The sequence below is a fragment of the Strix aluco genome, chromosome 16 (genome assembly GCF_031877795.1).
Source record: "Strix aluco isolate bStrAlu1 chromosome 16, bStrAlu1.hap1, whole genome shotgun sequence".
Lineage (NCBI taxonomy): Eukaryota > Metazoa > Chordata > Aves > Strigiformes > Strigidae > Strix > Strix aluco.
Window position 1 is genome coordinate 8,125,200 of NC_133946.1, and position 25,121 is coordinate 8,150,320.

At 39.4% G+C, this 25,121-nt stretch overlaps 1 protein-coding gene across 5 annotated transcripts in view; it reads right to left on the reverse strand.

The window, feature by feature from the left end:
* Positions 1-25,121, reverse strand: part of NAV2 (neuron navigator 2) — a 423,664-nt gene that overhangs the window by 150,981 nt on the left and 247,562 nt on the right. For all 5 annotated transcript variants that reach the window (XM_074841830.1, XM_074841833.1, XM_074841829.1 and 2 more), the window contains exons 2-3: positions 19,521-19,638; positions 11,468-11,520 (exon numbers count right to left, since the gene is read on the reverse strand). In XM_074841830.1, the coding sequence (XP_074697931.1) occupies positions 11,468-11,520; positions 19,521-19,638 (171 nt within the window). The remainder of the gene's footprint in view (positions 1-11,467; positions 11,521-19,520; positions 19,639-25,121) is intronic.

A 25,121-nucleotide genomic window follows, 5' to 3' on the forward strand; every position in this document is an offset into this window, starting at 1 on the left:
CATGGGTCAGGGCAATCCCAAGCACAAATACAGGCTGGGCAAGGAGTGGATTGAGAGCAGCCCCGTGGAGGACCTGGGGGTATTAGTGGATGCAAAAACTGACTATGAGCTAACAATGTGCACTCACAGCCCAGAAAGCCAACTGTGTCCTGGGCTGCATCAAGAGAAGTGTGGCCAGCAGGTTGAGGGAGGAGATTCTCCCCCTCTACTCCTCTCTCCTGCAACCTCACCTGCAGTGCTGTGTCCAGCTCTGGGGCCACTAACGTAAGAAGGGCATGGACCTGCTCGATCCAGTCCAGGAGGCCACAAAGATGATCGAGGGGCTGGAGCACCTCCTTTATGAGGACAGGCTGAGACAGTTGGAGTTTCTCAGCCTGGAGAAGAGAAGGCTCCAGGGAGACCTTAGAGCAGCCTCCCAATACTTAAAGGGGCTACAGGAAAGATGGGGAGGGACTCTTGATCAGGGACTGCAGGGATAGGGCTATGGGTAATGGTTTAAACTGAAAGAGGATTGATTTAAATTAGATATAAGGAAGAAATTCTTCCCTGTGAGGGTGGTGAGGCCCTGGCACAGGTTGCCCAGAGAAGCTGTGGCTGCCCCCTCCCTGGAAAGGTTCAATGCCAGGTTGGATGGGCCTTTGAGCAACCTGGTCTAGTGGAAGGGAGGTGGGAACTAGATGATCTTTAAGGTACCTTCCACTTCAAACCATTCTATGATCCTATTATTCTATGATCTATGAATATGGAAACTGTCTACAGCCAAAGCTACCCATCCAACTCAGTCAAATCAAATACAGTAAATTATAACTAGTGATGCCCTTGTGACAGATACAGATGTTCTCAAACAAAAATCAGAATTAAACTTACTGTAGGTTCCTTCACTTAGAAACCATGGGAAGTTTCTCATGTTATGATGCAAGACCTCTGAGCCCAACTTTTACAGTGATAGATGTGGTGTTTTTATGAGACTATCCAGAAAACCCACCAACTTATATTGAAACCAGTGCTTTCCATTTAATGTGAGGCTCCATGTTATGGCCAGTATACTCTTTTTCAAAGGAGGGAAAAGAAGATTGATTTCATGTGAAATTTTTTGAAGTTACACAAAGCCTTGTGCAATATTCCAGCAGACTTCACATACAATGTAGAAAACAAGGGAAGAGCCTAACATAAGCTGTTTTCAGCAAGCTGTTTCTTAAGGCAAAATATATTCCTTGTATTTTCAGATCAAGCTTTTATGCCCAATGTTTTTATATCATAAAGTTTAGGAATACCCTTAAAATCTTAAGCCATTACATTGACAATCCTTAAAATCCTGAAGGAATTTTGGGGGGGGGAGGGTTCTCCCCTCAAATAATGTCTCATTTGCACTATTTCCTAAACATAATTATACATAAGAAATACCAAGGCAAAATTGCAAATTCCGTTTTCCCTAGAAGGATGTAAATACTATTATTGCTTTGTTTAAAATACATCTTCATTAGGAGTTACCCCAAACAAAACATATCTTTTTTAAAAGAAAATAATATATTGCTCAAAGTATGCATATGCTATTCCCGGCTATTTGGATAAAAATGCGTCTCAAAATTACGTTTCAAGATTTTAATGGAAGTTAGTGGTTATCTTGGAAATGAAATAACAGATGTAACATTAGGACAAATTAAGCTAATCCATATTCTGGAGCCAGGCTTTAACAGATCTAGCCACCAAAACAAAAATGTATTATCATGGGTACATTGTTTTCACATGTATGTGAAGAGTTGACCCCCTCCATTACAACTGCACTATTTTGGGTTTTTAAAGAAAAGGACAGTTTGGGCACTAACCTAAGGCTGGAGGACTAGCCTCAGCCTCATCTCTTGCATCCCCTCCTCTGTGCCCCTGGGTTAAACCTTAGCTTTCCTGTGCCCCAGCTCTTTCTCTGGAAATAATGGAACAAATAACATTTCTCTACTTTACAATATGCTGTTAATATTCAATATTCACTCACAACATGCCTAATATAAATAGAAACAGGGGCAGCAAGCACCACAGAGAAAGCTCCAATTCATCATGGCCAAGATTTCTAATCACATCAAAGAGCATATCCAAAGGGCATTCTTGTATTGTGAATGGTTTCAGGCAATCCTGTGCAACTCACAGGGCTTGCCAAAGCTAAGCCAGTCTGCGAGAGGCAGATGGAAGGGTTGTAGAAATTTTCCTAGTTTATTTTGAAATTCAGCTTTTCGGGGTTTTTTCAGGTTTATTTATTAAAAACTGAAACTTTCCTCTGGAGAAAAAAAAAAGTAAAAGTGTAATCTCTTTGAAAAATATCCCTAGAAATATTATTTTTGGATCAGCTTTTCAGGATCAGGCCTTAAATATTTTTGAAAAGTTGAAACAGATAATTTGTGTGTAACAGATAATTTGAAATCTTGAGACATCCTAGATTACAATTTATTAAGCGACAATTTCAACTTTGCAAAACAAATATCAACAGAGTATCCTGCCTCTGGAGAATCGTTAATTTAGGATATAGATGAAACCTCTTCACTGATCTCAATAGACACGTGACTAGATCTTAACACATACCAACACTAACTGTATATTACTGTCATTATATGTATAAATGAAGACAGGAACAGATGGGGAGAAACCGTGGCTGTACTCAGTAAATACATAATGATGAGGGTAGCAAGTCCCATGAATGCTTTATTTCCACCTTCCCTGGTTGCTTGCAGAAGACCCTTTTCTATCTAGGGCTTCCAGACTAGAAGTTATACTTTTAGTGCTGTGCAGCTGGGATTAAATATAAAATATGATCAATATCTAGTGACATCCTTGAATTCTACATAAAACAATATTTTTAAAGAGCATAAACACTTAAAAGGAAGGACTGACACTAAAGCCACTGGCTCTTGTACACTGCTGTATTTCCTGACATACTAGCTCAAGTGTTGAAAGCTTTGTACATCCTGAATTGGAATTTGCAGCAGGAATCCAGGATTTAACAAAACGCATGTAGAAAGAACTACACAGAATGTTTTACCACAAACAGCTTTTAGCTCAGCAAAAGTTTCATATTAATACTGCCGCACTTTATTAAATGATTGATTATAAAAATAAAACCACCTAACAATCAAAAATTTATTTTAAGTAATGCAAATAAACGACAGATTCTCAATTATTGCAAGTGAGATGACAGTACACCAGCTAGTGATCTGGTTTCATTTATTCAAATACACACCAGTATACAAGTAGTAACCGTCACCTATGGTGTGTCACACAAGGACCTCTTGCAATATAGTCACTGACAGTTGTTCATTTCTAAAAAAGATCCACGGGAAGGGAGCTCCCGCTGCAGCCGCTTCCCAGGCGCAGCGTACCCTCTCCCTCTTGGCTGACGTGCATACTTATGTCTCGGGGCCTGAGGGTCACAGCTTCACCTGTTCCCAACAGATTTATTCTAGTGGCTGGAGGGGCACCAAGACATATGTGCCCCCTCCTTCCTTGCACCTGGATCCTGGATAACATCTCCTACTGAAATTCCCCTGCATAATGGCTTAGGGCAAGCATAGCAGTACTGTTTAGATATATAAAAATAATCCTACATAAAACCAAAAGAATAAAACTTTCTGGATATGTATTACCTCCACAGAGTGATTAATTAAAATAGCCACTATGACACAGTTACAGTGTATAAGCAATGGCTGGAAATCAAAGGTTTATGACAAGTAGACAAAAAAGTTTATTTCTCTGGGCAGTCTTTATCCTTTGTAAAAGCTATGATCTGTTTCAAATATTCAACAGTGAAGAGCTTAGTACTACATATCCTATGAAAAGAAACTAAGACCTAGGCACGAGAAGAAATTTCCATACAAACAGCTTTAATTCTTACATCACAAACGTGACAGAGAAATTTGTCATATTCTTGTTTAGTTTATAGTTTCACTCTACTGTTTTTAAACAGTGGAGCTGACAGTGAGGTTTCTGTTGAGAAAGCAAAGCAACAACACACAAGTCAGAAACCAGAATTAAACTATGTAAACAGAAGCAGATACCTTTTGTTATCAATCTAAGCTTTAAACTCGGGTTACTGTGATTTTGCTGCCGTTTTGAAAGTCTAAGAAGTTTTCTTCATAGCCAGGGTTCAGAAAAAGAATGAATTTCCCAGAAAGGAGAATAATTGAATTTTTACTGCCATCTGTCCTCAAATCAACATAACCTTTTTTCCTTAGTTAGAAAAGGCTCAGACAACATTAACCCTGAATAAAAACATAATTTACCCCTGAGACTCCACACAAAATTTAGTCTTGAGCACAATTTTTGCTCATGGTACCAAATTCAACACCAACAGAATCTCGGTGAAGTTAATACAATGTGCTACACCCCATATGGCTTCACCAAGAATGGAGTTTCATACACTGCATATGCCCTAACATGCAGGTGTGGGAGGTTAAAGACTGTCATCCATGATTTCCCATTTTTCACCATTTATGCAAAACATAGCAAGAAGCTAATTTTACATAAATATTAGGCATGGCAAAAAAGAATTCTTTTTCTAGACTTTGGTGCAGGTGTAAATACTTAAGTGAAAGTTATAGGGATCTCCACATACCTAAGTGGAATGACCCTGGCCCCTTAATGCATTTGCTGTTTCGTCTACTTAATCCACAAGGCGGGTAGAACCATGTATTTAGTCCACAAAGGTATAGAACCATAGGTATTTAAAAAGTGTTAATTCCTCTTAATTCCTTAACAGTGAAATAAATGACCAAATAGAATCCAATTCTGTCTTTATAGTTAAGCTCACATCTTCCAGTTTTCCCATAAAAATTACTTTTAAAATCAGTTCTCTTTTGCTCTTTATCAAATCTCATGCTGTTTCAGAGACAGATGATGTCTAAATTCTTACATCACTGTATAGGGCAAAGAGCACACCATTGAGGACCAGCAAGATGATCTCTTATGGGGATGACAGACTCATCAGCAATGTCTCCAAAGGTACCACACACCCAATGGACAGAACAGCACACACATACTGCCTTATCTCCATCTCTGCACATGGAAGAATTTTGGAAGCCTTTCCCTCCAGAAATTAAACAAATATCTGTTTAGTGACATGTTATCATGCAGTATGGCAGGGAGATGTATATATCAGCCTTTCCCAATCCAGTCTAGCTCTATTTATCATGTTATTTTCCATGTAGGACGATGGCGGGGTGAGAGGGCGGCTTGTGGTTTTATTTAGACTGCAAGCTCTGCAACACAGAAACCTATGATCCAGCCACGCCTGTCTCACTGATAACAATACACAAATAGTAAGCATAATAGTGTAACAGCAGTCTGGATCTCTGGAAAAAAATACAATAAAATGAATCTTATCTAGGAGCAACAATCATTATAAAGTGAGAAAGAAGGACACCTAAGTACAAGGAACCTGGCAGATCACCTCTTGAGTAAATTGTTCTTGCCTACATGACAACATGGGTTCATACATGATCAACAGAGACCCGGGAAGCTTAGAGAAAATGCTTTAAACATTCCTAAACTCAGTATCTGGCCAAGTGCCTCCACAGGCAGTTGAAGGAGCTAAGCTGGTGTCTGCCACTGGCCAGTCTGGCATGGCTCTGGGAAACATCTTCCCCTCCAGCTAACCTTCAGCTGTGAGGAAATATACCACAGGTTAGGGCCAAAAGATACCCATTTGTTACTATAGTAACACTAAACCAGATTAAATTTCTAAACATATACTGACAGTATGATACAAATTCCCCAAGCAAAGCAGGGGGAATGCTTACCACAAGACAGAAAAGTTCCCTTTACTACATTGCTCAAAACAACCTTGGAGCAGGATTACTTGAAAATGTATGGCTATATTTAACCACTGGCTTATGTTTCCAAAAATCCTACACTGGGAATTTGCAGAGGAAAAACATGCTTGTGATGCTTTTGATCTTTCCGGTGGACCGGCTCCCCTGAATTAGCAGCACATGCCCAGGCAGCAGAGCCCTCCTCGGCTTGGGGAACGGGTGGCTGATGGACCAGACTTCAGTCCCACCAACCCGGAGCGGGCTGGAGCAAGAGCTTTGCAGATTTATTGCACCTAGCTAGGGCAATGTTTAGACAACACCAGCTCTACAAAAATGCTCAAAATGTTTAGAGGAGCAGGTTGAAGTGGACGCCTCCTCTTGCAAAGCAAAGACAGAATTACCTTCCATGAAAAAAATACAAGCTACTACATATATTTAAACCTCCCCCCCCCGCCCCCATACAGCAGCCATTTTTAATTATTTGTACAAAACACATCAGCTCACCTATTTAGTGGATATTGCACACACATAGTTAACTGCTTGGGTAATTCAGATGGTTTCAGCTCTTATTATTCCTGCTAATCAACTCATTAATGTGTATCCAGCAATACCCTTTAAGTATGGGCCATATCACACCAGCATTTAGATTTATTATTTCAATTCATTGAAGTGTTGAGAAGAAGAACACACAAGTATGTATAGCATGTGCCATACACACAAACAGTAATGAAGATTTCAACATCTCATGCTCTTTTCACCAATTAAAAAATATTCATAGAGCAGGGGCGGAGCTGACAAGGGTCACACTGAGGACGGAAGTGGACACATGGCTCTAACAGCTGAATTCAAACTCCCAGCACTGCTCACTTCAAAATCAGGGTCCCTACAGGCTGGAGAACTTTCATACAAACTGTTTTTTGACTTTGGGTGTCACACATATTGCAGAACATCTCATTTTCAGAATATAAGAAATCAGTCAAATATTATAGTAATAGTCAAATTGCCATCACTGGAGCAAGGTTTCCTTGCAAATTAAGTCATCATACTGAAAACACAGCCTTCGTCTCGACTTTCAAAGTGTTTGGCAAGAAATGCAGGCTCTGGCCCATACTGCAGTACAAGATTCTTTATGTTTCCAAGACACTAGCAGAAAGACTGAGCCATATTATTTCACTACTACATCTTGATATCTGCATCAGAAAGAGATGGTTCTTGAAAAACTTTTGGTCAACACGCACACAAAAAACAAACTCCTTTCTGTTATTTGATAACACAAATACTTATACACAGAAAGTGATCATCCTTAAAAATAATAAAAACCAACCACAAACCCACATGAGAACCACAGTTATTTCCTCCTCTATATATAGGTGTTGGTTCAGCCTACATGCCTTTCTGTTGCTCCAAATTCTTGTCTTGGGTGTCCCACAACTTCCCCAGGCTTGGCACAGAAAGATGAAAGAGTCTGGTGTATCCACCTACAGATTCCGCCATCCTCTTCCCTTCAGCACTGACAGCTTTGCTACTGCTCCACTCCTTCAGGCTTCAGTTACAAGGGCAACATGCTATCACTTCTCAGAGTTTCACACCTAACATTCTAGTCCCTTCTAGAATATCATAATCTGTGATTTTTTTATTTTGAACGTTGGAAAAAATACATTAGTATCTTCTCTATTTTTTAAAAAATAGATATAGAGATGTGTCTTATCTCTTTCCTATGCCACATTCAGTATTTCTTACCTTCACATTCAAGGTGGCAAAACCCCTCTACCTCTCCTATAAGACACATTGCTGCTACTTCTTTTATCCCTTCTTCCAGTCCCATCTTCAGTTGTGTTTCAACTGTCGTTTGTGTCTGCTAACATATCCCTTCACTTGCAAGTATCTCCTCTCTTTGCCTTCAAGTCCACATTTTCAAAATGAACTTTCTTTACTTGTCTCTCTCCCCAGGCACTTCTAGTCTAGCTGACAGGGATCTTCTCGTTCCTTCACCTTGCTCTCCATTTCAATGCTCTAATTTTTCAAACGTCTTGTTCTTTGCTTTTTTCTTGTATCATCTAATCTTTACCATTCTCTCATCTGCTGTGATTTATCACTTCCATGTAACAGGTAACACAACCACCTCCCTCTCTCTCCCTCCTTGCCATGCTATGCAAAAAGGATGTATTAATGTACAAGATAATAAAATGCTCAGCTATCACACTGTGCTAAAACACTGATGTGAAACTTCTTTCAAAACCTGTGAGCATTTTACGCAACATATTTCCTCACAGACAGAACACAGCCCCTTACAGAGCAAGATTTCTACAGCCTGCCATTACAGCAAGACTTGATATAAAACATATAGCATATAACAAATCACTTAAGTACTCCATTTTTTGTTTATCATTTTACAAATACAAGTGACATGAACACTTTTACAATAGGTATCATTCAGCACTTGCAAAGGTACCACATCAATAACAGTAATTTACACTACCTAGAAGGGCAGGTACGAAGCAGTACCTCCTATATCATCCAGATTCTTCAGGATGCCAAATATTGACCTCTAATATCATCCCCAAAACAAGAGGCAAATTGAAAGAAAGAAAAAAAGAAAAAAAAAAATCTCTGTTTTTCTATAACCAAACAATATTAGCAGAGACAGCCCTACTCAGGTTTACTGACCTCAGTCTTCTTTTCAGAAGCAGGTAGAGGAAACTGAGGTCTTGTTTTACCCTCCTTTGCCCAGTTATCAAGGGCTATGCCAATATTTTCTGGGGCTTCATTCTAAAAACCCAAACGTAGTTGTGGTGACAGCCTCCAAATCTTCTTGGTCTCAGAGGCTGTGCTCCATACAACTACATCCTCTATTAACCACAGGATTTTCTGCATGTCAGCTGGAACTAATCACTACAATTACAGGCTTTTGTTTAGAGGAACATCTACAGTACAAAAATGCAGAGGTTTGGGAAAAAAACCCTGAAACAGGTCGTATGCAGAGGACAAGATATAGAATACTCTATAACATATTATATAAAAGGCAGCCAACTCTTATCTGGAGCAAAGGAAAACAGCGATGTTCCCCACAGCAGAGAAACCCAGACAAGATGACAAGGGGGGATAGGTTCTCACCTAAGTGATTTTTCATGGAGCCAGTGGGGGTCCTTGTCATGTCATTTCTGGCTCGGGGACTACGTTGATAATCACTGGTGGTCCCAAATGGTTCTGTAGTACTAAACTTAAATTGACAAGGCTTATTAGCACTGGCATTGAGCCTGACAGACCCAAGCTGTCTCTAATGCTCAATTTGGACAAATTTGTATGATGCTCTCCAACACTATAGCAATGGGAACAATGCAAAGAGACCTGATCTGGCTCTGTGTTGAGCTCACTAAGGTTTGGCGGGCTTTACTGGCGTAGGGACTGTGCCACATGGAAGCAAATATACTTGCTTTCACACCCCCTTTAATGAGCTTGGAAGACACAGATTTGCTCCAGCTTTCTAAGCTGATACATCTGGCTGGATGTGAGCTAGCTCTTCACAGTTCAGCTCACACGTGTCTCTGCTCATGGCATCCTAATAACTGCCCGTTGCGGGAAAGATGATGGTAGAAGGCTTCCCTCTAAGCTCTGTTGTATTTCTATTTAATGAGCAACATTAAATCTTCATTTACAGTGCTTTTTTTAAAAAAAAGAAAATCTACCCATTTGTGGTGCCCACCTCACAGACACTACAGTATAGATATGGACAACTGAAAGATTCATTTGAAAAAATAAGACTAGACATGATGTGGTTGAGTGTTTGAACCGTCTGGATAGCCTTGCCTCTGCCACCTCTCTGAACCAGAAGTACCAGACACAAACAGCAGTTCCCACACTCTGTAAGCTATATTAAGAGGAAAGCACATTGAAACGCAAAGGATTAAGACTGCTGTATCTAAACAAACACTGTAACACAGGCATTTTCCCTAGAATACAAGAGACCTGCAAAAAGGGCTGTCTTCTTAAACACTGCAAGCAACTGTGTAAACACCACCTCTATGAAGATGCTCATGTTCTTGTCTTAGTATCTTTATTGTAAGATGATGAAGAGCTTTGTAAGCACACACACTTAATAAAAGCAAGCCATAAGAATAATCCTCGTTTTTCTCATGTGAGGGAAAACCACTGGGGACACTTAGCTGCGACTGATGCAGGTCTCATGAGCGGGGGATACAGTCCCACTCACTCCACTCTCCTGAACGAGCAACTGGAGTAAAATCACAGCTTCAGAGGTGGCAGCACAGAGCAAACACTTCTTTCCAGCACTCTTCATAACTCCTGACCCAGCACATGCCCTCTGCATGCCTCTGGTTATAACCAGATCTGACTTCTATAAGTAACTGACAGTGTGCATCCGACTATCCAACACAACAACACTGTTCCTTCGCTGAGAATAATGACTCAAAGGGACGTTTAGCTACAGTGTCCTGAAATTTGTTATAGACTCCAGTCCTGAATGAAATTCTGTTCTTATGATACACTTGTGGAACATTATAGTAATTGTCAAAATTTCCTCAATTATTTATATTCTAGACAGCTGCTGTGGCTACAGCAAGAATAGCAACCAGCCTCTTCAAAGCAGTAAAAAGTAGCAATGATAAATCTTTTAGATGGCTTTCTTTTTAGGGAGCTCTTGCCCCGTGGGTTTAAGCAAGATTGCTAACTTCCAAGAAACAACAAAAAGCCAAAAAAGAATAGCAGAACACAGTGTGGTTTCTGAGTTAAGATGGCAAGCTCTCATCAAATCTTTAATCTTTCATCTAACTACGTGAGTGGTTTTGCTGAAGTTGCAATCGTGGAGGTAGGGGCAGTCGGGAACAGTCATAAAAATGAAAAACATTAAAACAGCTTCACACACAGAACAGATACTCCCGTATCCCAATGTGAGCATTTGCAATGCAAAGAGAAGATTTTAGAGTTTATATTGTAAACGAGTTTTTTCAAGATACAGAAGGAAATAACCTTTAAAGTATCATAAATGTTAAACACTCCTCTCCTAGGATGCATTTTAAAAATCAGTTTCTTATAATGTGCATTCTTAGTAAAGTTCTGCCTATAATTTTAGCTTCAGCAAGCCTCGCAGCAGACATACTCCTGAGGTACTATAAGCTTTTAATTTTACTGCACTTTTTTTTGGTTCTTCGGTTTTAAATATTATATACAAGCAAACTTCTATTAGAAATTAAAACTAGTCAGTCAAAAACAAGTTGCATACATAAAACATCTTGAAGTCAGCAATTAGAAATTTTTTCGTTTACTGTGTTTTGCTCATTTACTTTGTTTCTCTTCAAATGATATGGGAACTCTTAATCCAACTTTAACATAAGTATCTAATTCTGCTTTTCCAATACTACTATCTATATAGAGGAACAATATTTTATTTTTATACATTCCTGTTTAACTATGTGATATTTCAGAAATATGAAATACCAATGTAAGAATAATATTGATTTCAAGTATGTGATAAAAGGCCTAATTCAACTACTGTGGAGTACAATGGGGCAAGAACTGTAATATTAATGTTCTTTATATATTTGTTCTCACTACTATAAAAAACTAATTAAAATTTTTTATTAAAAGTCTCAGACAGCAAAGTCACACATACTCAGTCAATTCTCAACCACGTATACACAAAAAACAGATCTACTTACCATTTGAGACCTATTTTTTGGGCAGCCATTGATGTCTTCAATCTTTTCATTTGCTGAAAAGCAAAAAAGAGGAAATAAAGCAAAAAACTGTACCAAGGACGTTTATTCCAATTATTTCCAGAGCACTTGCTGGTAGCTAAATAAAGGGGCTTCAGATTGTAGTTGTCCAGTCAAAGCGAATGTGTGAAACACTGAGACCCATCAAAAAAAAAGCAGCTGGAGTTTCCTAGTGGGTCATGCCTCTAGAGACAGCTGGGGGCAGAAAACAACTGGTCTGACAACATCTTGTACAAGTCGGGTGACTCCTTTAAACTACAAAAAAACATTTAAACTCTGGAAACTGAATCACTGCTGGGTGGAAAAGAGAACACCGCACACGTATAGATGTTTGCATGTCAATTCATTTGCTTGTAGAGCAAATATAGGTTTTAAATCTAGATGGGAAATTTATGATGAATAACTGGTTTTGGGGGGGGTTTTAAAGCAGAAATCACGGGTCTACTTTTCAAGCTTCTTGTCCACAGCTTACACACATTACTACTTGCAGAAAAAAAATACAGTTTCAATCTTTAAAGTCCCAAGTGAATTGTTGAGGTGGTTATGTGTTTGCCTTAGAATCTTAGTTTGCTCAGTTTCATCTTTCAGTACTGGACCCACAAAAAAATATTTTTTGTACTAGACTGAAGAATCAGCTATAATCAAAATTCAGTTTCCCACATTTTTTTCACTGTAATAAAGGTGAGTGTTCACATCCCATTTGATGAATCAAACAGATTTGCCTCCCATCGATTCATATATTAAAAGCTGTATTTTCTACCAGTCCCATATTCTTAGGACATCAGTCAGAACTCCATCTCCCTTCATGTTGTTCTTCAGTTAGGAATATCAAATTTGGCACGATAGTCCTATAGCAGTCATAACAGTGGCAAACAAAGAAGCAACATAACTTCGCTCTTGTCTAGTATTCCCCTTTTTACACATCAAGGTGTCCCAGTACACCTTTATGCCACAGTAACACATTTAAGAATCGATGCTGATATGAAAGAGACTGCAGCTAAATCCACTGTATTGTTCCCCAGAGTGGTCTATCAGCCTCTACACAGAAAGACACATTTCCTTCTAGAGGTGTGATCTCAGATTTCATCACACAGAAACAATCTTTCATCTGTTTATTTTCCTTTAAAAAAAGAAGAGTTTTTCCCCTAGTCCTCCACAACTTCTAAAACGTTACACGATGCATTTAAAACCTATGTTAGTAAACCATAAAGCTTATTACCTGGCCCTTTTTAAGCTCTTGTACACAAACTACCTAGACTTGCCTACTTGAAACTGCCTAAACTGTTAGCAACTCCTCTCCAAGATTCTGCTGCAATATAGCTTTTGATGGTTTCTGAGGTTTTTTTAGTATGCAAATGTAGAGCTAAATTATTTACTCAATGCTTCTATACTTTGTGGGTATTGCTACAGGCTCGGAGTACAAGCTTGGTTCTAGAGCTGCACACTGAACCTTAACCCCACAAACCCTAAAAATTAACAAATAGACTGTTCTGTAACATGGGAAAAATAATGGCAAACCAAGATGTAAGCCACCTGAAATTCTTCTGTCAAGAGAAATTTACATCCAACACACCAACTATTTGAGATGTTACTTCTTTATCCCTTTCCTTTTTTACACTGTAGTTAATAATATTACCATTTTCAACTAGAAATCATTCCTTTTGTCCTCTTACCTTTCCATAAGTCTCCAAGATATTATCAGCTATCCTTGTACTCTTCTGATCAACTTCTTTATAGCTTTATTTCATTACTATCAGTTTCCTGCAATTTCTTGTGCTCTACTTTTCCTTTGTTTGTTTTTAAACAGTTGCTTTTACTTCCTCTCAAAAGCTATGTAAACCAAGGCAACTTTCCCCCCCACTTGTGAACCTACAGTTTTTTGTCCACCACTTGGTGATTCCTCATCAGTTCCCAATAACTCACCACTTCCTTTTATGCTGTTGGCATTCTCTGCCACAGGTGATTTAGGATGTAGATGACTCGAAATGCTGGAAATCATAAGAGCAACAAGAACTGGAGTTTCTGCTCCAATTTACCCGGCCCATCAGGTGCTATATTTCTGCTTACCCTGAGCAATCACCTTTCCCTGGGCAGGTTTCTTCTCTACCTTTTTTCCTTCTAACCCACTCCCAACTCACACACGGCTCTTGGGTTACTCCTTTCTCTAGATTAATGCAATTCTTATCACCTCCTGGCTGGTGCAAGTGTTACAAAAAGCAGGTGTAATCATGAGCCACCAAAAAAGCTGGGGGGGGGGGCAAGCTGGCCACTGAGCTGAACTTTAACTCACACCTCTCTACTGAACCCAGCAGGACAAGGCCTCGGAGACTCAACCTAGGCTGGGGAAATGCATCAAAGTGGCCCACAGGCATATTTGGCACTTTGCAGGAATCTGCCTAATTCACCATGCAACTGTTTTGATGCTCCGCTGGACCCTATCTTTGACCCTTCCACCTAGCTCCAAGGAACAGCACTTGCAGCAGGTACCAGCTAATTTGCCTTTCTCGTGGGGGATGATTAGAAAGAAAGAGCCACAAATGAGATCAAAACGTGGGTGCTCACAGGCAGTGTGATGTTACAGGGGGCCTTGGAAACGTGTCCAATTTCACAGCTGAAAAGCACAGCTTTCTGGCTGAGATAAATAGGCAACTCTCACAGCTACTGTTTCTATTTGCCATGTAGAAACACTACATCATTTAGCATAAACTGGATGTCACAGGCAATCGTAAAGGCTTTAAATTCTATTTCAGCCTTCAACAAGATGTAAATTCACAGCCACAGAAATGTGAAATACAGGGGATTTTTCCCGAACTGACTGCAAGTATGCTGAACTTCCTCCCATCACCCTTTTTCCTTCCATGTGAATACAGCGAATTTGGTTCAAACACTTGTAAGTGTTTGCAAACTTTTCCCATTTATACACAGATTGAGGGATGTACTAAGGTAGACAGTAGAAACCCGCTGTGCTCTCTATAATGAAAGTAGTGCTTTCACTAGCTGGTTCTGAATCAAAGCTTGGAAAATGGTACCTAAAAGAATATTCGGGTTGAAGTAGTTCAACAGGAGGCATATTATGAAACTGCAAGCCAAAATTATATGAAAACACAAGTGAAAAGGAACCTCTAAAGTGAAAAGTTGTAAAGAATACTTTAAATCTACTGGCCAGCCAGCTGTCAGTGTCCATTTGCATAGGTAAAGGTATGCATTCCTGGTGAAAAAAAAACTTCAGCAAATGACATTCCAATAAGTGTGTGAAAACTCATAATCAGAACAAATCAAAAGTGTTTCAACAAGCATTATACAGAGCAAAATTGGCTCCATATAATTAATCATACATTTATACGGACAAAAAAAATCATACAATTATATGGACAAAAATAAGTCCATGTAGTTCATAATAACGAATTAAGCCTTCTGTCACAACCTTAGCAGCTCTTCTGCATTATTCAGTATTTTAGGCATACCCTTGGACATCAGATTACTTATCTTGAATGTATGAATGAATACTGTTCAATGTAATTCCTACATTTGCACAGGAATTGTCATCTGCAGCTTTAAACTGAACAGCCATTCAAATATTAGTAAAATGAACTTTTGTGTAATGTCCCACCCAAAATATAATAGGAGTTATCACTAGAGAGTACTGCTAGGCTTGATCCGAAGACTCTGGTTTGAAATACAAACCTGTGATCTACACCTGCCAATTTAACGTTACAATTTTCATGACAGCAGACAAAAGCTGTACTGACATAAGTCACGGTATGAATTTGCACTGGAATAGTTACCTGGAGTAATCGCAAATGACTTAAAATGAAAGATCTATTCTGTTTAAATTAATGCAATTAATTTCAATCAGAACACAAGTTACCCAGAATATTTAGATATACCTGTAAGATATGCTATCTTCGCATACCCAAAGCACCTACACCAAACCATGTGCCCACCACCTCCTATAATGGTGTACCTATTGCCCAGCACAACACTGATGTCCATATTTTACTTCTTATTGAAACTACTTTTATTGACCTGAATAAGTGTTTAACATTAACGCTATGTCTGCATCCCTATTTATAAAGCCACAGCTTTTATATCTGATCTGACTTTGATTGTATCCAATCAATTAAAACATTCCACAAAACATCCTAGGCATCAGTAGGAAAAGTCCTATTGGACTGAGTTGAAGTTTAATTTTAGCATTGATTTTAAGTCTTGAAAATTTAAGGTTCTCACAGAGAACTAACTGGCAATTTGATATGCTACCAATTTCAGAGCATGCACAGACCCAGTACATCTTCATTCATGAATTTAAATACAGCCACTATGTTTATATGGCATTACTAACACATATTACTTATGAATTCTTTTACAGACTCTTAAATTTTTAACTGAAATAAACCAGAATACTATGAATGTATTTTAACTGGCTTGCAAATAGAAAAAACTGTCATCATATAATGCTTCTATATTATCATCAGCAGTTTTGAAGTCTTAAGATTATCTCCCCTGAAGTCAAATGCAGCAATGTTTAGTTTCACATCTTCTTAGATTTCCTCCTTGTTTGGATGCTAAATTGAAAGAACTGCCTAATTATTACTAATTTTAAAATTTTATTTTCCTAAATATGCAGCTATTTCACTTAAAGGGAAGCAGAAAGGATTGCAATCACTGTCTCTGTATCATCATTAACTCTTATGGAGTCTTCATTTAAAAAAAAAATAAAAATTACATTCATTCTTTTTCCAGCTTTGGGTATTAAGTAGCATTTCAAGATTCAACATCTGCGATGCAAATCTCAGATGGTGAACACAAGAAAAATTGTATCACTAATAATTAAACCTCAATCAATTTTGATGACTTTGGATAATCTCCAGATATTCCAGGCACAGGAGGAGGAAAGGAGGAAATCTTCATGGACGCTTTTACACATAGCACACCATAACATAAAAAAGAAAAACCTCTCCTGCACTGCATGTAGAAGCTTTCTTAGTATGCAGTCTTGTTTGTTAGGAAAAAAAGTTTCTATTTTGCAGGCTACAGTTAAAGCTGCTTCTAGGTGTGAAAGTTATCACCATCTTTGTGACAATGAGATGCAGTGTGCCTAAGGCCATACACAGCAGATACAAATGACTTTTTCTTCACTGTTAAATCCGAGGATTAAACTGAGAATGTTTCAATATGGACTTTCTTTCACATGGAAAACATTCTTTGAAAATGAAATCTTTCGCCTTGTACTTTAATTTTTGAAAGCTTGCAGACCTAATCTTAAATATTAGCCAAAAGGCAGCTCTAAGAATAGCTAAAAAAAATGCAAAGATGAATCAAAACAAAATACAATAAGCAATATTATTTCTGTGTATTTTAGAGGGAATAACTTGAATTTCATGAGAGTTTTCACAAGTCAATACTCAAACAACTACATGTAAATGTTTGGTACAACCAGGTTCACATTTACATGGTCGTATTCTCACACAGAAATTTTCTACAACAGTGTTAACGCAGGGTAGCTAGGTATGCACAAAAGGAGTCAACAGCTAACTGCTCCTGGGTTTCCAAAAATTTTACCTATTAAAGGAAACAGATATAGGATGAAGTGGTGTTCACTATGAATACCTGCCAGCACACAACCCATTCACGACCTGTTTTTATACATCTGCAGCTGCATGGCAGATCTGTAGAATGCTACCGAGATAAAATGTTGCTTCTACAACAGAGACAAAATCTTTTTTGATGTATTCCAGTGCAGCTCTAGCAGAGTCATTGGAACGATGCCTCGCAATTTCATCCCAGAACAGGGCTTGCAGATTAGTACCTTAAACCAAGGAACTAGCTCGTTTACAGCATCTAAACACATATAAATATGCATGCACTGATGTCTTGTTACTTCACTGCTGTCTTCTTAATTTGCATCTCAAATCTGTCAGTTTGCTTCTAACAATAGTTGTCCTAATTCCCATTAGCAGGCATTCTGATTCCATCAATCTCCACTGGCCCATGCGTGTGTTTTGTGGCATCCCAAGTACCAGATGGATGAGCCTCTGAAGGAACTAATGAAGGATCCAGGCCCAAGGGAGAGGGACAATCTGTACCTTTACATGGGGCCAATGGAGAACTGTTTAAAACCTTCATTATCTATAAATATTAGTGCAAACTGAGGGAATGAAAGGCTCTGTAGAACTGAGCCTATATTTGAGACTTGTCCTAATGATACATGATCTTCTTTATTTGAAAACTCATCAAGAGAGATTTGTTTTTTCTGCCACACAAACATTATACCCCTTCTCCCTTCCTAGCTGCATATATGGAAACTATACTAGGGCATATGGAAAATATAGAGGTGATTGGTGACAGCCAACATGGCTTCGCTAACAGCAAATCATACCTATAAATCTGGGGGCCTTCTACGACTGGGTTACAGCACTGGTAGAAAAGGGAAGCGCAACTAACATGATCTACCTGGATTTTTGCAAAGCATGGGACACTGTCCCACATGACACCCTTTTCTTTGAATTAGAGAGACATGGATTTGACAGATGGACCGCTCGGTGGATAAGGAATTGGCTGGATGGTCGCACTCAAAGAGTTGCGGTCAACGGCTCAATGTCCAAGTGGAGGGCAGTGACGAGTGACGTTCCTCAGAGTCGGTGTTGGGACTGGCGCTGTTTAACATCTTTGTTGGTGACACGGACAGTGGGACTGAGTGCACCCTCAGCAAGTTTGCCAACGACACCAAGCTGTGTGGTGCGGTCGACAGGCTGGAGGGAAGGGATGTGCCATCCAGAGGGACCTGGACAGGCTGGAGAGGTGGGTCTGTGCAAACCTCGTGGAGTTCAACAAGGCCAAGTGCAAGGTCCTGCATGTGGACTGGGGCAATCCCAAGCACAAATACAGGCTGCGTGAGGAATGGATTGAGAGCAGCCCTGTGAAGAGGGACTTGGGGGTACTGGTGGATGGAAAACTGACTGTGAGCCAGCAATGTGCGCTCGCATCCCAGAAAGCCAACCATGTCCTGGGCTGCATCCAGAGCAGTGTGGCCAGCAGGCTGAGGGAGGGGATTCTCCCCCTCTGCTCCGCTCTTGGGAGACCTCCCTGCAGTGCTGTGTCCAGCTCTGTGGCCCCCATCATCAGAAGGACACGGACCTGCTCGAGCAGGTGCAGAGGAGGCCATGAAGATGATCAAGCGGCTGGGGCACGTCCCTGATGAGGACAGGCTGAGAGAGTTGGGGGTGTTCAGCCTGGAGAAGAGAAGGCTCCAAGGAGACATTATAGTGGCCTTCCAGGTCTTAAAGAGGACTACAGGAAAGATGGAGAGGGACTTTTCATCAGGGAGAGTAGTGATAGGACAAGGGTAATGGTTTTAAACTGAAAGAGGCAGATATAAGGAAGAAATTCTTTACTGTGACAGCGGTGAGACACTGGAACAGGTTGTGGCTGCCCCCTCCCTGGAAGGGTTCAAGGCCAGGTTGGACGGGGCTTTGAGCAACCTGCTCTAGTGGAAGGTGTCCCTGCACATGGCAGGGGGTTGGAACTAGATGATCTTTAAGGTCCCTTCCAGCCCAAACCATTCTGTGATCCTACGACTTCCCAAATCCAACTGGAAGCAGGAGGTTCAACACATCAGTCCAGTATCACTGTGAATTATACTCAGACCAATCCCCAAAAGGTATCACAAACAGAGATAGTGAAGCCTAGTAACATCCTTGTGGAAAAAAAATCCCTCATTGGTTTCTTTTTTAGCATTCAGCTCTGTGGAGTGATGTTGCTGTGTCAGGAGATCTTATCAGCAACATCAAATATTTTTCCACTATGCTTTAAGACAAGGCTTTATCGAATTAATTAGCAAAGTCTCTGAAGGAAAATTATCTACATAATTCCATGTAGTTTGATGGATTCCGCCCCCCCTGCCCCCCCCCCCCCCCGGTGTTTATCTAGAAGATAAAGGCAGGGAATTTCTGAGAGAGTTGGTAGACACCTCGCAGGAAAACACAAAGTCACTCACCTACAACCTGGATTATTTCAGCTAGTAAGACTCCATCAGTCACATCTTGCTGTAGATCCTTTATCAATCTCTTGTGGCCAGATTTTGCTAGATAGTGATTAGCCCAATCCGTATAAATCTGTTAGGAGAAAGATAAACAAAAATAAATTATTCCTCATAACACCAACTTTAAAAATGAGTGTTCTTTGTTTCTCTCAGTATCCGAGAGGCTGATTTAAGATCACAGCTTTTTGCTCTTTGAAACAAGTCAACAACATTAAAATTCAGGGCATTGTGCAGATCAAGTATTCAGCTTCCTATACTACGGCTTTTCCTATTCAGAAATTTGATATCAAAGCTCGCTGAAGATGACAGTAAACTCCTGAACATGTTACAGCTTAAATGGACCATCAGGTGGTCAACTGAATGTTCTACATCAGTAACAAGTGTGTAGAAGTGGTTTCAGTTTCCATCTAAGGTTTTTTTTTTTTTTGCATTTTCCCTTTGACATTCCTTCTCTGTATCTGGTATTGAGAAATCTGAAAGATTCTTTTCAAAGAACCACTTCTGGTAGATACTAGCCATACAGCAATTTCATTTTCAGGAAACTCCTTTGTTATATTACCCAACAAGCCATTAAAGGTCTTAAAAATCTCCTCATTGTAATAAATCCATCTCACAGACTACAGAGGCCTATTAACTTGATTTTAATCTCATGAAAACTTTTAACTGTTGGGATTTATTTTAAAATGTATTATCTGAAAACTAAGCAAACAAACCAGTCAAAATCTCTCTTTAATTTGCATTAAGCACTGCTCACCACATGCTAGCACAATTTATCCAAGATCACCAGAAAACTTGTAAAATCTTTTCATGCTAGGTTACCAAAAAGAAGGAAAAATACCCAATTAGGAATTTCTGCTTATGAATTAAATAACACTTCTTGTTTTTTGTATAGGAAGAAATTTAAGGGGAGACTTTTTTATATGATCTAATTATATTCCAAAGAAATAAAGTAAAAGCAACTAAATATCAGGATTTTATCTTTTAAAGACCCAGACAAATACTAAGGTTCACCCCTACTCTCAAGAGTGTCCAGCATATTAGAAATACATTCATCCCAATTCAGCCAATCAGTAAGCAGTAGATTCAATGTGCTTCCTAGACCATGACCCATGCCAAGTCTTCACCATCCCTTACAAACCACCATGTACTGGGTTTGGGTTTTGGGGTTTTTTTAAATTATAGCGCTATGTTGGTGATGATTGCCTCTCACAAGTGGCTGAATCACTGACCTGGAGAGAAATGTCTGTGCAACTCTACAGTCCCCAGAAGCCCAGGGAAAGCTCTCCCTGTGCACTGCCCAGGAACCACGGTTTTCCTGCACACCTACAGACAGTTAGAAAGACAAGAGGACAAGGAGAGGGGCCCTAGCCCACAGGGCTCTGAAGCTTCCTATCCCCAGCCTTAAGAAAGCAGATGTAAATAATGGCCACTGATTCTGTCTGCTAGTAAAACACTGTTGAAAGATAACATGGGTTCAGAGCCATTCCCCCTCCACCACCCAGTTCCTGAGCTTTGCAACCTCCCATATCATTGTATATCAACACAGATCCTTTAAATTACTGACTAATATCACGGAGCATAGACAGGGCTACTGATTTCAGAAGCATCTTCAGCATCATATTGAAAATGCAAGGCTTATGTCCTTCTCCTTCATGGAAGTCAAAAGCCAACTGCCAAGTCTGAGAGGCAAGTATGTGCCCCACGGGATGGAGGAACCTGGAAATAATACAAGGATTGTAATTTCACGCTCCTCTTGCACTTGCTGAGTCAATGTTAATATGATAAAAATGAGGAACAGACATTTTCACTAGAGTTATTTTGGTTATAAAGTCTTCATTTGTGATTTTATTTTAACCTATAAAACACTACTGGTAGCAGCAATGAACAAATCACTCAAAATCCGAAACATATGCCCCTATTTTCCATCATTTATCCTCTAACTTCCATCTCTAGACCAGCGGGATGTGCATTTCCTACACTAACAGCGTCACGAACTTGAACAGAAAAACACACTGGAACACCCCCATGAAAAAAAAAAAGAGCTGAAAAACATCTCAATGAAAAACATCTCAATGAAATAAACGCTGAGTACATGAGTGATTTCCCTAGCCGACAGAAAAAAGAGAAGGGGAAAAAAAACCCCACACCTTGCACAAACCAGACATTGTGTTCCTTAAGTACTTTTACAAGAAAACATTTTCCATAACAGGAAGATATTTTTAAAGATCCAACGACTTCAAGGAGCTAGAATTGACCTCACCTATTTTTCTGCCACATGTTCCTACCTTGCTTATCTACAAGCAAAGCCATTATCAGAAAACAGGTTGAAAAGTACTTACTTCACAAGCGCAAGGGTCCACACACCCCTACACCGATACTGCAATTTAGCTGACAAGCGATTTATCAAACACAATAACTAAGTTTCTTTTAATGGGAGGGCTGTGATGAATGTCCTAATTTATCACATAAGGACTCTCAGCAAATAAAAGATTGTACTTCGATGCATCAGTTCCAGCCTGGATCATTTCCACGATGAGACCATCATGCTATCAAACCAATGCTTGGACCAGCCCTAGACTTAAGACAACACAGGAACAGAGAACAGGCAGAGCAGACCCCTCCTGGCAGAGCCTGAAATGACAGCATCAGCAAGACCTTGAGAGCTAGTTAAGCATTGATTTTTAAGTCAAATAACAGCGTGAGAATACATGGCTGGCATTGCAAAACTGCTATTTCGGAGCTGTTTCCTAGTGCGCTAATTCCTGCTGCATCCAGGACACGAGATCTTATATTCATACCCTGTAAATAAACAGAACTGCATCAAAGAAATCCCTAACTCCCTCAACAAATCCTCCTGGTAAAGGAGACAGCTGGAAACACCCCCAAATACCTGATTGTCTGATTCACTGTCTCCAATAACACATAAAGAAATTCCCTCTGTGGACAAATCATTCTTGTAACCCCTACTTTTGTGTGCTGAAGTCCATGTCTGTGTTTGGTATCAGAACTGCAAACAGAGCTTTTATGCTCATTGTAAAATATTCCATTAAATGCATCAATAGTGCATACCCATATAGAGAAAATCATTTGTTTCTGGGGTATTTAAGGGTGTGGAATATTATTTCATTCAACCAGTTGATTAAGAAAGCTTTTTGCAGCAAAACACAAATATAATAAATCTGTTTCTCTTAAAAACTTTATCACATTATTTTGCAATACGCTTAACATGCAAAATATATTTTTTTAAACTGACTGGGCTATATATTTACGAGCTCTGAAGCGTTCTTATGGATGCAGTATTATCCAGGCTTATTGTAGTACCTCTTCATTGTAACTGCTCATTTTTATGGCATATATTAAACTAATTATGGAAACTTTCCAGGATGTTTTCAAAACCTGTTTGTTGCAAGTCTTTGTAATGTATTACACAAATACGATTCCTAATGTTTCTTTTCCTTTTCCATACAAACAAGTGAAAAAAATATAAGTGTACAATAGTTGCTATTTCTAGACACATGAAAAATGTTTCAAAGCACATAGTGTTTTCAAATGTTCAAAACCAAGCAAATAATTAGGAAAACAATAATAAAAGAACTAGGAAAACACTGCTGAGAAACTCCATTCATATATGCTTATCTCTCCACATGAATTTTGAGTGTTCCTCAGGTATTTTCAGCACACGGGTTACAAAGTCACATGTTTGAATATTCACATGAAAATTACCTGAACAGTCGCCTAATAAAAAAATACAAAATTATGTGATATGAAATATTTGACCCACTACAACCATACAGATACTGCCTTATTATATATACCTCTATGGGCTTTTAAAACTTCTCAGTGATTTCACACAGTATGAAAATCAGTGGAAGCAGCTTCATTATTTTAGTTTAAAAAAATCAAGCCAACAACATGATTTGGGCATTATCACCATAAGCAGGTCTTTGTGCCTGAAACCAGTCAGTTTAATGTTTAACTCAGGTCTAAGTTCTGGCTTTTGTTAAAGGTAGACTCAGCTGTTGGGTAGCTTTTTTTCTCCATAGTCTGTGATCTTAGGAATCCAATTATCTTGGAACAAATTAAAAACAAATGTGAAAGATTTTTTTTCCCCTACACCCCCCCCCCCCCCCCCCCCCCCCAATCCATCAGGTTTGAATTAAGAGCATTACAGGTAAATACTGATTTTGGAAATATGCAGTACATGATGAGTCATAGCTAAAACACTACTGCATGAAGTACCAAGGTTTTGAGCAAACCCCCCTAAATTCTACAGCTTTTGAAAGCTGTCTGTAAAGAAAAAGGCCTGAAGATAATAAGTCTTCAGTCAGTAAGAACACTACATTTTGAAATTTAGTGGGGTTTCTTCCCCCTCCCTTTTCCATAGCCTTATATCTGCTTGTTTAAAGCACGTTTCAGATGAAAGAGAAATCTTGCTTTCCAGCTAGGAGACCTCTGCACTTTCTTGTCACTTCAAGTCTCGAGTAACTTTTCTGACTGTACTAAGAGATCACATCTATCACACCCAGAGCACACTTCAGACCACCTGCACCATATCTGAATACAGAATCAGCAGAAAAAGTGCTTTTGCAGAACCAGTTTTTTCTTCAAGACCACACAGCTACCACTAAGCAACTTGGGAAAGGCTGGGGAACGTACCTACCAGTAAAACGCAAAAACCCTGAAGCTTCTGTCCACTTAGAAGTAATTCATACAGTCTTTTTAACCTTGGAAAAAATCAACCAAAAAGCTGTATAAACTAGAGCTTGCCTAGCTAGCCATAACAGTCTGAAGCTGGCATCTCAAACCCCAACGTTCCTTTCTCCAGACCCCATTTTGGAGGCAATAAGCCAATACCTGGGTGCTCAGACATGCTGATGGGCCGGTGGTTCTTGATCTGCTGGCAGATAAGGCCTAACATCTGTAGAACTATATTCCTCTGTTCCCATAATCAAACCCAGGAAACAGAGTGTGAATAAAGTCATGAGAGCAATGAATCCAGGAAGACCCTTTAGAGATCATGAAGGAGAGCCAGTATATCCGCAGAACTGCAATTACATTAAGGTGCCAGGTATTATCATGTACTCCAGGGTCTCCTTTAAATGGAATTCAGTCCCAAATAGGAACACAACTACCCAATGTTTTTTGCCTCCCCACTGGTATTCTGAAATACACTCATTATGAAAAGGGTTCACACAAAACTCCTTGAAAAGGATTTCCATCTTCTATGCAAGTAAGTAGAAAATAGGCCTGAACCTCTTCCTTGTTACTCACTTCCACAACAAAAATATAATTATAATAAATGCCCAAGTACATTTCTTTCCCTTCCTCACCATGTCAGTTCCTAACTAATCAGACACTGATTGTTTTCTTCCAATAATTATCGTGAATCAGGCTTTCATGCATTTGATAACAGCTGAAGAGTATCTTTTTAACATCATGTAGCATAATTAGACCAGAGCAAGGCTTTTTTCATGACTGAATAGCAGGGTTAGTCACATCCATGAACTACACCAGAACACCCATTACAATGCAATGCCTGTGTTGCTGCTAACCCAA